The sequence below is a fragment of the Chlorocebus sabaeus genome, chromosome 22, assembly GCF_047675955.1.
Source record: "Chlorocebus sabaeus isolate Y175 chromosome 22, mChlSab1.0.hap1, whole genome shotgun sequence".
Classification (NCBI taxonomy): domain Eukaryota; kingdom Metazoa; phylum Chordata; class Mammalia; order Primates; family Cercopithecidae; genus Chlorocebus; species Chlorocebus sabaeus.
Genome location: NC_132925.1, coordinates 90,788,838 through 90,801,781, shown reverse-complemented (window position 1 = coordinate 90,801,781; position 12,944 = coordinate 90,788,838). Strand labels below are relative to the sequence as shown.

At 52.0% G+C, this 12,944-nt stretch overlaps 3 protein-coding genes across 5 annotated transcripts in view; 1 reads left to right on the top strand and 2 right to left on the bottom strand.

Annotated features, from left to right (window-relative positions):
• Positions 1-55: 55 nt before the first annotated feature.
• NDUFAF3 (NADH:ubiquinone oxidoreductase complex assembly factor 3) lies at positions 56-1,685 on the top strand. Its single transcript, XM_007984178.3, has 5 exons — positions 56-622; positions 746-938; positions 1,100-1,166; positions 1,273-1,373; positions 1,453-1,685. The coding sequence occupies exons 1-5, from the start codon at positions 546-548 to the stop codon at positions 1,567-1,569; spliced, it is 555 nt and encodes a 184-aa protein (XP_007982369.1). The 5' UTR covers positions 56-545; the 3' UTR covers positions 1,570-1,685.
• Positions 1,686-2,685: 1,000 nt separating this feature from the next.
• Positions 2,686-7,952, bottom strand: IMPDH2 (inosine monophosphate dehydrogenase 2). 2 transcript variants are annotated; one of them, XM_007984184.3, is made up of 15 exons: positions 7,624-7,952; positions 7,130-7,178; positions 6,808-6,909; positions 6,627-6,701; positions 6,083-6,289; positions 5,267-5,354; positions 4,994-5,193; positions 4,826-4,916; positions 4,631-4,726; positions 4,328-4,399; positions 3,502-3,645; positions 3,274-3,418; positions 3,037-3,180; positions 2,873-2,956; positions 2,686-2,782 (listed from the first exon to the last, which is right to left on the bottom strand). In XM_007984184.3, exons 1-15 carry the CDS (start codon positions 7,719-7,721, stop codon positions 2,761-2,763), a joined length of 1,617 nt encoding a protein of 538 aa, XP_007982375.1. In that variant the 5' UTR covers positions 7,722-7,952; the 3' UTR covers positions 2,686-2,760. The 2 variants fall into 2 exon arrangements, with proteins under 2 accessions (XP_007982375.1, XP_007982376.1); XM_007984185.3 differs by lacking the exon at positions 4,328-4,399.
• A 121-nt stretch (positions 7,953-8,073) lies between these two features.
• Positions 8,074-12,944, bottom strand: part of QRICH1 (glutamine rich 1) — a 66,552-nt gene continuing 61,681 nt past the window's right edge. For both annotated transcript variants that reach the window (XM_007984181.3, XM_007984179.3), the window contains 4 exons: positions 11,513-11,621; positions 11,015-11,166; positions 10,586-10,676; positions 8,074-9,035 (listed from right to left, as the gene is read on the bottom strand). In XM_007984181.3, the coding sequence (XP_007982372.1) occupies positions 8,843-9,035; positions 10,586-10,676; positions 11,015-11,166; positions 11,513-11,621 (545 nt within the window). In that variant the 3' untranslated portion in view covers positions 8,074-8,842. The remainder of the gene's footprint in view (positions 9,036-10,585; positions 10,677-11,014; positions 11,167-11,512; positions 11,622-12,944) is intronic.

Sequence of the window (12,944 nt, the reverse complement as noted above, 5' to 3'; positions counted from 1 at the left end):
CCTCCGGGGGCGGTGGAGAGGCCAACGGTCGCGCGGGTGGCGGTTAGGGCGGGGCGTGCCTCGGCGCTGAGCCGGAGAAACTTGAGTCGACTGCCCCGCCCACGGTGCCCGAAGCCCCAAAGGCTGGGATTAGGGGCTAGAAGTCTGGCACCGACCGCCTGGCCAGGTGTTCGGGACAGGACTAGGTGGGCGACCGCCCCGCCCCGGGAGCGCGGCTTAATAGCTGAGAGCCCGGGGGCCAGGCCGCGGCTGCGACCCAGGCAACGCCCTGAGGGCGGACACGCTACCCGGTGTTCCACTCCCCTGGGACAGTGGGCAAGGGCCCGGGACGGGGAGGGCGGCAGGTGCTGACACTGGAGCTGCGCCGGAGGTCGGGGAACTCGGCCTCCTCGGACAGATGACACTCGCCTGCTGGGCCGGCCGCGCTGTGCGGTGCCCTCCGGGACGCAGGGGGCGCTGCAGCCTCGCTGGGTCAGGCTCCGCAGGGCCCCGCCAACCTGGTGACTAACGGCGCCGGTGACGACTTCGCCGCGCGTCGCTCAGCCATGGCCACCGCTCTCGCGCTGCGTAGCTTGTATCGAGCGCGACCCTCGTTGCGCTGTCCGCCCGTTGAGCTTCCCTGGTGAGCCTGGACCCCGCGCCCTCGACCATCCCTCCTCTAGGGCCGGCGACCGCCAGCCCAGCACCTTCCGGCCTCTCGGGCGGAGCAGCCCGGCCCCACTCCCCTGACCCTTTTCTTCCGCAGGGCCCCGCGGCGCGGGCATCGACTCTCGCCGGCGGATGACGAGCTGTATCAGCGGACTCACATCTCTCTGCTACAACGCGAGGCCGCTCAGGCCATGTACATCGACAGCTACAACAGCCGCGGCTTCATGATAAACGGAAACCGCGTGCTTGGGCCCTGCGCTCTGCTCCCGCACTCGGTGGTGCAATGGAACGTGAGTCCTGGCCCGCAGTGAGGAAACTGAGGCCCAGAGTCACAGGCCCTCACCCTGCTTGTGTCCCTGTAAACTTGGCTTTCCTCTATGTCCTGTAGTGGATGGAGGTGGGGAGAGGCTGCGTGGATTTGTCGTATTAAATATGCCTCCTCCCTGCACAGGTGGGATCCCACCAGGACATCACCGAAGAGAGCTTTTCCCTCTTCTGGATGCTGGAGCCCCGCATAGGTACTGGGGGAGGGGAGGGAGAACAGAGGTGTTCTGGGCCCCAAAAGGCGACCCCACCCCAGCATCTCAACAGAACTGTAGTCTAGCCACATTCTCCCTTCCCTAGAGATTGTTGTGGTGGGGACTGGAGACCGGACCGAGAGGCTGCAGTCCCAGGTGCTTCAAGCCATGAGGCAGCGGGGCATTGCTGTGGAAGTGCAGGACACGGTGAGTCCCGGGACTGGGGCATGCTGCCGGGAGCACAGGCCTGACGCTAGACAGGCTGATGCTGGCCTTTTCTTTGCAGCCCAATGCCTGTGCCACCTTCAACTTCCTGTGTCATGAAGGCCGAGTAACTGGAGCTGCTCTCATCCCTCCACCAGGAGGGACTTCACTCAAACCTTTGGGCCAAGCTGCTCAATGAACCACCATGAACTGCCCTGCTGACTGCACTCTGCCAGGCTTCCCGATGGTTTCACTCTTATCTACCCTTTGGCACTTACCTTGCTTATCAACATAATAATTTATACACTTCTCCCATTTTGTATCAGGTGTGTTGCTGGCCAGGAGCTGATGGCTCACTGGGCTCTTGGAGGGGAATGTGAAGAAACCAAGGAGTCACTTTTTTATTTAGATTACTTAGGATTCCTTAGTTTTTCAGAAGCCAGGTAGTAGTATGTTTACCTGTTCTAGACCTACTTCCTCACATGCAGAGTTGAGAGGACCTCAGTGACTTTTCTCACAAAATAGCTGACTTTATTTTTTTGAGATGGAGTCTGGCTCTGTCACCCAGGCTGCAGTGCAGTGGCGTGATCTTGGCCCACTACAACCTCCACCTCCAGGATTCAAGCGATTCTCCTGCCTCAGCCTCCTGAGTAGCTGGGATTACAGGCCCCTACCACCATACCTGGCTTTTTTTTTTCTTTTTGAAGAGGAGTCTCGCTCTTTTGCAGGGTGGAGTGCAGTCATGCAGTCTCAGCTTACTGCAACCTCCCCCTCCCAGGTTCCAGTGATTCTCCTGCCTCAGCCTCCTGAGTATCTGAGTATCTGGGACTACAGGTATGCGTCACCACGCCCAGCTAATCTTTGTATTTTTAGTAGAGATGGGGTTTCACCATGTTGGCCAGGATGGTCTCGAACTCCTGACCTCAAGTGATCTGCCCACCTCAGCTTCCCAAAGTGCTGGGATTACAGGTGTGAGCCAACGTGCATGGCTGAGAGATTCAAATTAGGGAATATTTATATGTCTTGACCTGGTCCTATATGGCCAAGCTATGGGCTAGCAGGATGCCCTATGTATGCCAGTCCCAGGGATTGTTCTTTGACCCTTTGACCCCTCGGGAGCCAGAGTCGGATGCTCAGAGTGTGAGACTGAAACCCCAGGAGCCACAGCTGGTCAGAGCTGTTTTGTGAGCAGCCTCAGGAAGAACTTTTTGAACCTGGAACACATTTATCTCAGGGCCTGAGGCTCCCCTGGAAATGAGGGTGCTGTGTTTGTGTGCATCTGTGGTAGTGGCAGCTACACAGCCCCACCTGTCTGGTGAAAGATCAGGCATCACTTTTTTCTTTCTAAACTTTTATTGAAAAAACCGAGGGAGGTGTGCTGGATCCCTGTTCAGAAAAGCCGCTTCTCATACCTGCAGGCAGAAAGACCACCTGTGAGGTGAGGGCAGGAGAAAGGAGGCATGAGGCATGGCAGAGGCCCCACCAAGGACAGGGTGACTTACGAATGGAGGCTATGGACACCACCTTCCACCTGGGCTGAGGACGTTCTCTTCTCAAACTTAAGCTCCCCAGAGTACATCATGGCTCTGAAGAGGGGCAGAGGTCAAATGTGGGTAGCTGGCCCTGGACCAGCCCCTCTACCCATAACCCAGCTTCCCAAGCTCACCGGACTTGGGTCAAGCTCTTGGCACCAATGTCCTGGCATGAGTGTTGGATGCCAGCAATCAGGTAAGGGACAAATTTGTGGATGGACCCTTTGTCCTGCACAGCACCAGACACCCCCTGGGCCACTTTGATTTTGTCAGCTTCACTGCAGGGAGAAGCAGAGACACAGGCAAGGTCACAGCAGAGATGAGACTGTCAGTGTAGGATTAGGGTGAGGTAACTGGCTTGCTTGTCTCACCTGAAATATCTGTTCTGGCTGCTGAGGTGCTTGTCCATGGCATCAAGAGAACCCATACCGCGATACTTCTTTAGCCGGATCCCATCGGAAAAGAAGTACTCACCAGGGGCCTCAGTGGTGGCAGCCAGGAGAGAGCCCATCATGACTGTGGACAGATGGAGTGCTGGGTTAAAGCCTAAGCAGCACTAGGGAGACGTCCCACTGGCCTTCACGGGTACTGGGCCTCACCTGTGGAAGCCCCAAGGGCCAAAGCTTTTGCAATATGACCCACATTTTGGATTCCTCCATCAGCGATGACTGGAACACCAAAGCGCCGTGCATACTCTGACACCTTGTACACTGCTGTTGCTTGGGGCCGCCCACAGGCCAGCACTGTTGAGATGGAGGAACACATGGGTGGATAGGGTTAATGGGACAGGCAGTGGACCCTGTGGCCACATTTAAGACCCAGGAGCTTTTGGCTACATCTGCATCAGGACTGCAGCTTGGATGAGGAAGAGACATGTCTGGGATGGCTGCTACCCCATGTGCCTTAAATAGTACAAACTGCTGTGCTGCCCTCTACTCACCCCCACATGTGCGCGTGCATGTGTGCAGTGCCCAGGACAGCCTCAGGCACATGCAGTCTTAGCAGCCGGGAAAGCCCCCGACCGTGCAGTTAGTCCCCAGAGGCACTGAAGTCAGGCCCAGCCCTTCCTGAATGGTGGGCAGCTCAGGCAAGGTAAGGGCAGTGGTTGTGTGGGAGAGCAGGTTGTGGTGTGCAGCAGGCAATTGTGTGGAAGAGCAAGGACCACACAAAGGAGTTGGTCCCTGAGCCATGCCTACTGCAGAAGATGTGGGCAGGAAAGGGCCTGCCTAGGAAAGTCCTGCCCTATCAGCACCCCAGGAGGAAGAGGGGAGCTATGTTCTTGAGCACCCCCCACAAACCATGGTCTGTGTATCAGTTGGCCCTGCCCACCCATCAGCACCACAAACCCCGGGAGCTACAGCTACATCAACCAAGCAGCCGGGCAGTGGGCAGCTGGGCCGGGCCAGTGGGCCGGGCTGGACTTACTATAGCAACCTGTGACAGTAGAAGGGCATTTGGGGCTGTGGGACTTTATGTCTGGAGGGATCTTGGGAGCCACTAAATAAAACAAACAGACCAGAGTTTAGAGAAGGTGCAGAGCAGGAGCAAGAAGGCCAGGCTAGGCAAGGGAGTGGCAGGTGAAGGATGACAAGACCTTGTCTTGCTTCCAGCCATGTCACCCATCCAAGAGGTCAGTTTGGCCCCAGAATTGCCCCTATTGGAGGACTCTTGTTCCCATAAGAGTGCTTGGCTCCAAGGTATGTGGGCCCTATCAAAGTATATTCTTACCTTCCTGGGTAATGCAGATGGAGCCACTTCCCATGCCCACCCGCAGGGCATCCACACCTGCATCAATGAGGTTCTTGGCCTGGGCAGCAGTGACCACTAAGGTGAATGAAAGGAAAACGCTCAGGTGAAGGTTAAGGTGGGAGCCCAGCTTATCCACTCCCACCACACATCCCTCAGGGCACAATCTTGCCTTACCATTGCCTCCAATGACTTGGAGATTGGGGTATTTCTCTTTGATGTACTTGATCATATTGATCTGGAAGATGGAATTTCCCTGGGAAGAGTCCTGGGACAGGAACTAAGTCTCAGACTGTGATGTGGCAGCTGCCCCTATTGCCCCAACCCACCTGTGTAGCAGCTCACCAAAACCACTACATCCACACCAGCCTGGGCGAGCAAGTCCAGCCTATACTTGTCATCTTCATGAGTGCCAATGGCTGCCCCACACAGCAGCTGTTTCTTGGCATCTTTGGAGGCTAGTGGGTAGTCCCGGTTCTTCTTCAGGTCCGTCCGGGCAATGATGGCCACAAGCTCATCATCTTCATTTACAATGGGCAACTTTCCTATGGTCAGGGCAGGACATGGATCAGGACCCTGAGCATTAGTTCCAGGCCCTTTCCCAGCTCTAGGACTTACCCTTCTTGCTGCGCTGCAGAATTTCGTTTGCCTCCTTCAGAGTGATGCCTGCAGGGGCTACCACCAAGTCTTCCCTCTTTGTCATTATCTACGTGGGAGGTGAGATGCGAAGGGCCAGTCATCGACTATGGTCAGTCAACTCTTTTTTTCTTTCCTTCCCAAGTAGTTGGGATTACAGGCAGGCGCCACCACACCCAACTAATTTTTTGTATTTTTAGTAGAGACAGGGTTTCACCATGTTGGCCAGGCTGGTCTTGAACTCGTAACCTCGTGATTCACCTGCCTCGGCCTCCCAAAGTGCTGAGATTACAGGGGTAAGCCACTGCACCTGGCCTATGGCCAGTCACCTCTACATGCCCTGCCTAATTCAGAGGTGAAGTTCTATGGACCACCACGTTCATACATTCACACCCAAATCACCCTTCCTCAAGGGATCCCAATAGTTCCTAAGCAGAGTATGGTATTAAGTGAGGGATGAGTAGAAAGGACAACATGGCACAGGGAGCAGCCTCTTACACTATGGAATAAGGAGGACCATCCAGGAACAATGGCAAGAAAATGAGGGCAGACCTCGAGCACTGCCCCTACCTTAGGGGTTTAAAAAAACAAAGCATGAATACTAGCAAGCATTTGGGCAGTTTGAAAGCCTCTGGTGGAGAAAGGATGCAGAAACCCAATGAAGGAGTCAGAAACTTGGCCTGACCCTCCTCTTTCCCAGAGGGGAGAGGCTATCAGAGATGTCATACAGACAACAGAAGCCTCTTTTCTTCAACCTGGGCTACCAGAGCTTGGATCTACTCTGACAGTGGCACCCACCTCTTCCAATAAACAGTCATGTTCCTCCTCTTTGAGAAAATCAATATCCCTGGAGGAGATGATGCCCACCAAGCGGCTCCCCATCCGGCCTGTGTCTGTGATTGGGATACCGCAGAAACCATGCCGGGCCTTGGCCTCAAAAACATCCCGCACACGATCCTTGGGACTGAGGACCACAGGGTCTGTGATGAATCCCTGTTCGTATTTCTGGAAAGGGATGGTGAGAAAGGGTATCGCATCTTCGAACTACTTTCATCAGGCTCTTGATCTGAAGCATGGGGTCTCTGCTTAACGCTCCCTTTGGCAGTGCCACAAGACTAAATCACACCAACACATCTTAGAGGAGACATGGGTAGGCTGGAGGCACTGTCCACCTGGTCTATTGCTGCTGCTTTAAGAAACAGAATCTCAGGGTCTTCTCAGTAACTGAACCTCATGGTGGGAAGAAAGAATACTAAATTAATAGAATAAACCCCTACTCCCACCCCACCCCACCTCAGTGCAATTCCCAGGAGTGCTTGCTAATGATCTTTGCCCTTCTGACCTTCACTTTCCGAACTTCATTGGCCTGGAATTCAGGTGTACAGTTGTGGTGGATGAAGCCAATACCACCTGTAAGCTACAGGATAAAAAGAGAAATACTAAGTGACAAGAGGCAGGACTGGATGCCTTTGGGGAAAGGCGATGGCGTCCTTGCTCCTTCCCCCACACCCCATGGGGCTCACCGCCATTGCTATGGCCATCCCAGCCTCTGTGACTGTGTCCATGGGAGAGGAAACCAATGGGGTCTTAAGAGTGATTTTCTTGGTCAGAGCAGAAGTCAGGTCCTGAGGAGACAAAGGTCAGCCAGTGTGGGAAAGCATCTCTTACTCCTCAAGGTGTTACTGAGTCCCCCACAAAAAGGCACTTTTGTATGACCTGCATGCTAACCAGTAACATCCCATAAAATCCACACCCAAGCCCAATCTGGTGAGGTAGCCGAGACCAGGTGACAGTAGCACCTTAGCTCACCTTGATGTTCAGGACCCAATTCCTGATCATACTTACCACCTGGTCTGCAGTGAAGTCGATGTACCCAGGGAGAATGAGAAAGTCACTGCGAGGGAAGGGAGTGAATTGGGAGTAAAGCTCTCAGGCATAGGGCAGCATGAGACTCCATCCCCATATATCAATCAACTCGTAACCTATGTGAGCAGAGAGTGGCACTGACAGAGCCTGTGTGTCACATAGTACAAGGTGGAAGTGGGGACAGGGGACCTTTTATGCCACCGAGCTGTCATCAGTGCTCCTGGCACCCTGACAATTCCATGTGTCTGGAGCATGGAGTCTCCAGCCTGAAATTCCAAGCACTATTGAGATGTTTCTCCGTATCCCAAGCACCGCTCCAGATGTCTCAAAGTGAGCCCCGGAGGTGGGTGGCCAATTCCCGGAACCTGTCCCCCGCGCCCACGCCCAAGGCGGCTCCACGGAAGCCCCCATCTGGCCTTTTCACCCAGCATGCCACCCCTCTCTTCGCCCAGGTGAGCCCCATAGGCCCGCACTTGTAGGTGAGGCCGTCTCCGCAGTTGAAGAGCTGCTGTGCTGTGAGTCCGTCGTCTGGCACGTAGGACGTGCCCCCACTAATCAGGTAGTCGGCCATGGTCAACACAGGACACCGCCGCGTGTCTCCCAGGACCGCGCCGCAGAGACCTCTACCGTCTGGGCCGCGCCAATATAAAACAGCCGACTTCGTCACTGCGCCGCGCACGTTGCTGACGTCAGGTCGTAGTACGCGCGGCCGGAACAGACCCGCTTCGCTGCGGCGGGGGCGGAGCTGCCGCTGAAGAAACAGCGCATGCGTACAGCACACACTGGCCTCGTCACTGAGGAGCTGATTTCAAGTCCCACCCCACTCCCCGCAGGACCCCGGCCAGTTCAATTAACAGACAAGGCTTTACTTCCGCTGTCCCGCCGGGCTCCTCCCCAAAATAAAGAGGCGTTGTTCACTAGCATGTTGAAAAGACGTGCTTGTCATTCTTAACAACTAGAGTAAGAATACATTAAGAGAAACAGAGTGGTATCTTTATATGATACACAAGTGTATGTTACAAGAATTCCATCAGGCACAGGAGCCTCAGGTTTTAAGGCCTCAATGTTAGGCCAAAAAAAAAAAAAAAAAAAAAAAAAAAAAAAAAAAAAAAAAAAGGCATGGTAAAGTTTTTACTTTAACATCTAAAATGTCACTTGTCATAAAGGAGGGTGTAATAGAAATTGTCTTTAATAAATCATAATTGAAGTTCCCCTCATTTTTCTTCCATTAAGATGCTAAGTTTATGTTTGAGCATGAAGAAAGAAAAGAACATCGTTCCCCTGTGGTCAGCAAAGTCTGTCAGCCCAGTGGAAGTCAGCTGGGGAGATTCCCTTGCAGGGTCCATTCATCATTAATTCCATCTCTCTTGAAGATGGAAAGGGGCCACATTTAACAGTCCAAGCCCTTTCCCCAGGCCCCAGACAAAAAAAGAGTCAGTCAGCAACTTTCTAGGACATATGATCTCAAGGAAACCCAGAGCCACCATCGGCTGAGGAGTCTGCTGCAGCAGGTTTATGAAGATGCAAAGGGGGCAAAGTTTTCTTTTACATTTTAAACAGAAGCAGCCTGAAAGGCTTCAATAACTACACCAATAAAAAAAAGAAAAAAGAAAAAATGGAGGCCTCTTCTTTAGTGTGAAAGTCTCTCTGGTTTTTCCTGGCTGCTTTCTCTTGCACTATGGCCAAGGCATCTCAGTGCATAGTGCTTGCATTGGCCACTGCGATGGCCTCCTGAATTTCTCTTATCACCAGGATCCGGGTCAGCATTTGTCCCATCTGCTCTCTGCTGATAGGCTGGACTGAGTACCAGATTGGGCTGTTGGGGGCCACCACCGGCTCAGGTGTCAGGTAAAAGGTGTCATTCCGGCCTTTCACACTCTGGGGGCTGAAGAATATGTGAGTAAAAGTTGGGTACCACCAACACAACTTCAACCCTCCCACCTTGAACCTCCCAGACAGATGCTGTCTGCAAACAGTAAGGTCCCGAGGTATTGTGGCACAGCTACTGAATTCCATGCAGCCACCACACACTACATCCTGGTCCTCCTTTGGGACTACTGCAAATCCCCCAAATGTTGGGTTGCTTCCCCTCTGCCCCTCCTTCCCACATACCAGCTGTGATCCATCACTGAATGCACCAGCCTAGGGCTCCCATGGACTCATGTGAGTCCATCCTTATCTTACTTGAAGCCAACTTCACTGCTCAAAGGGTCTATCTCCAAGTCTTTGCACATGTTGTGTTTTGTTGTTTGTTTGTTTTTGAGATGGCATCTTGTCTCCAGGCTGGAGTGCAGTGGGGGTGATCTCAGCTCACTGCAACCTCCGCCTCCTTGGTTCAAGTGATTCTCCTGCCTCAGCCTCCCGAGTAGCTGGGACTATAGGCACGTGCCACCAAGCCCAGCTAATTTTTGTATTTTTAGTAGAGATGGGGTTTCGCCATGTTGGCCAGGCTAGTCTCGAACTCCTGACCTCAGGTGATCCACCCACCTTGGCCTCCCAAAGTGCTGGGATTACAGGTGTGAGCTACTGTGCCCGGCCTCATGTTGTGTTTTCTACTCACTAATGATGGCCATTACACTGGGGCCCTTAACTTGGGTTCACTCCCCTCCCCCTAACCGTGCTGTACCTCTATTAAGTACTTGGCATCCTGTATCCTCTAACAGTTATTCATCCATCCATTTAAGATTTATTTAAGGGTTACTAGTGCCAGGTCAGCACCAGGTGCTGATATTAAAAAAAAATGGGCAGCAACAGTATTTCCTACCTCATGGAGCTTACAGATAGGAGAGGACACAGGTAGCAATTAAAGTTACACAAATACAAAATAACAAACAGTGATAAGTGCTACCTAGGGAACAGCCACAGGAAGAGGTGGGGAATGTGGAAATGCTTCCCTGATAAGCTGTGTTTAAGTTGAGAAGAGGCATAATATGATGCCCTTGAGTGGAGAGGAGCTAGTGTGGCTGGGGAACTAAGCTCCACAGATATGAGGTTAGCAAGGGGGAGTGCATGAAAGGAGTTGTCTGCCATAAAAGAATTATTATGTAATGAGAAACCACTGAACGGGCAAAAAGGAGAAAAAGCTGAGAGAAGTCTCACCTAGATTAATGGTGGCAGTGACAAAAGGTCAAGGTCAGGAAGCAGGGCCATGCTCAATATGTGATGAAGGTACATTCTCTGTACCTTCATATCCTTTTCATGAAAGTTGACTGTAGGGACCTGGTACCCCTTTTTCTATCAGTGCTAGGCACATCACACACATTTGAAAAGCCAGGGCAAGGGTGCTTCTACATTTAGCTTTCTGTAAGTGTTTTTATGTGGTTTGGGACTAGAGAATGCCTCTCCCATGTGATAAGCTATCACACAGGTGAATATGCACACGCATAAACACACATGCACACACATGGACGGCCAGTCACAATAAAGCCTCCTCACCATTTGAAGAGGTAGAAATCATAGAGCTTGATGGGACATCTCAATGGATTCTCTGGATTTTCCGTCTGTTCTGCATACATGTCATCTGTAACTATAAAACACACATCCCCACCACCACAGACCTGGCATCAGACTGCCTTACCTCAGTCCCAAATCAGGAACCTTAGGCTTTCAGCCAGCCCAACTAGGAAATACAGGGTCTGGGGAGGGAAGGTATGAGGCATGGGCAGTGACTACTAAGGGAAGAGGCAGCTATTCTCAATGGGGCTTCTCTGCTTCTAGGAGGAAAGTTTGGAATTTTTGGCTGGTGAGAAGGGAGTGGAGAATTTTATCCGGCAAATCTCAACCTTTACACTTATCACCAGCCTCACAGGCACAAGGGCAGGACAAGTAGCACCTGTTTTTACCATCCCTGCCTCCTTTCCCTACCTTTCTGGCCAGTCTGGTGTATTCCAAGGGCCTTCAAGTACCGGATACTCGTGCTTTTATCCTTGGGATTAGAGGGGTTCTTCTTTGTCTGTCGCAAGACCTTGGAGAAGGCCAGCTTCATGTGCTGGTCCACTGTCTTCAACAGGAAGTACCTGGATCACAAGTAAAATGCAAGGCAGAGGGAGGGGTGCCGGGAGGATACCATGACTCATCCTCTGCCTACTGGTGCTTCAGAGAAGCCACCACCCACATTCCCAAGATCTGGGCAGGCTTGTACCCAACCAGTATCCAGTGCAGGAGCTACATCAAGATGGATGGTAGGGGTCTGGCAAGGGTGTTTGCCGCACTGGTTACCAAACAAAATGCAGCCAAGTGGGGTTAGGGCTTTCAGTAGCCCAGTTTCTCAAATATATGTCAGAGGAATTCAGAAGGCCTCTTGGATAGTTTCTACACTCTTCACTGGACAGATGCCAGCAGTGGAGCCTCTAGAACACTTACTTGGTATTAAAGAACATGAGGGTGGTCAGCAAGGTGGAGGGGGAGTGAGCCCCAAGCTGCTTGCACTCCCACAGCATCTCCTCAGTCACGTGGCTGGGCAAGACATAGCCTAGGAGGAATAGAGTACTGTTACAACAAGAGGATGGCAGGTGATCTCTCAAAGGCACAATATAGGAGGTGTGAAGCATAAGGACCACACAGGAGTACAAATTTCATCAGGGGACTCTCCCTAAAGTGTGGCAAAAATCATCTGGAAAGCTTGTTAAAACACAGAGAGCTGGGTCCCAACCTGTTTCTGAGGTGGAACCTGATGATAAGTATTTCTAACACCACACTTGAGAACCACAGCCTTACATGATCGTTGTTACCCTCTAATCCAAGGCTAACACAGGGCAAAAAGACTGCCCTCAGAGACAGTGAAGTACAGAAAACTATAAACCAAACTCTGCATATATGCATACTTCTCTGACAGTGTACAGAGCTTTGCATATTTTCAAAGGTGGTCCAGGACCCAAAGAACTGGCATGCACGCCCGTTTGCCTTACCAAGTATTCTCTCATTTCAACCGTCTCTAAAAAGCAAGGCCAGCCGGGCGCGGTGGCTCACGCCTTAATCCCAGCACTTTGGGAGGCCGAGGCGGGTGGATCATAAAGTCAGGAGATCAAGACCATCCTGGCTAACATGGTGAAACCCCGCCTCTACTAAAAATACAAAAAATAGCTGGGTGTGGTGGCGGGCTCCTGTAGTCCCAGCTACTCGGGAGGCTGAGACAGGAGAATGGTGTGAACCCTGGAAGCAGAGCTTGCAGTGAGCTGAGATTGCACCACTGCACTCCAGCCTGGGCGACAGAGCCTGACTCCTGTCTCAATTAAAAAAAAAAAAAAAAAAAAAAAAGCAAAGCTATTGTCATTCATTTTCTAGATAAACAGGAGACTGATACTCTTTGGGGGATTTTTTTTAAAAAATTATTATTATTTTTTGCTAAGATACAGGGTCTCTCCTACAGTCTTTTAAAAAAAGGAAGGCCAGGCATGGTGGCTCACGCCTGTAATCCCAGAACTTTGGGAGGCTGAGGTGGGAGAACTGCTTGAGCCCAAGAGTTGAAGACCAGCCTGGGCAACATAACGAGACCCCATCTCCACCAAAAATCAAAAAACTTATTCAAGTGTGATGGCACACACCTGTGATCCCAGCTACTAGGGAGGCTGAGGTGGGAGGATTCCTTGGGCCTGGGAGGTCAAGGCTGTAGTTAGCTGTGATCCACCACTGTACTTAAGCCTGGGTGACAGAATGAGATCCTGTCTCCAATAAAAAAAAAAAAAAAAAAAAAGAGATGAGGTTTTGCTCTGTCACCCCAGCTACAGTGCAGTGACACAATCATGGCTAACTGCAGCCTTGAGCTCTTGGGCTCAAAGACTCCTCCTGCCAGTTT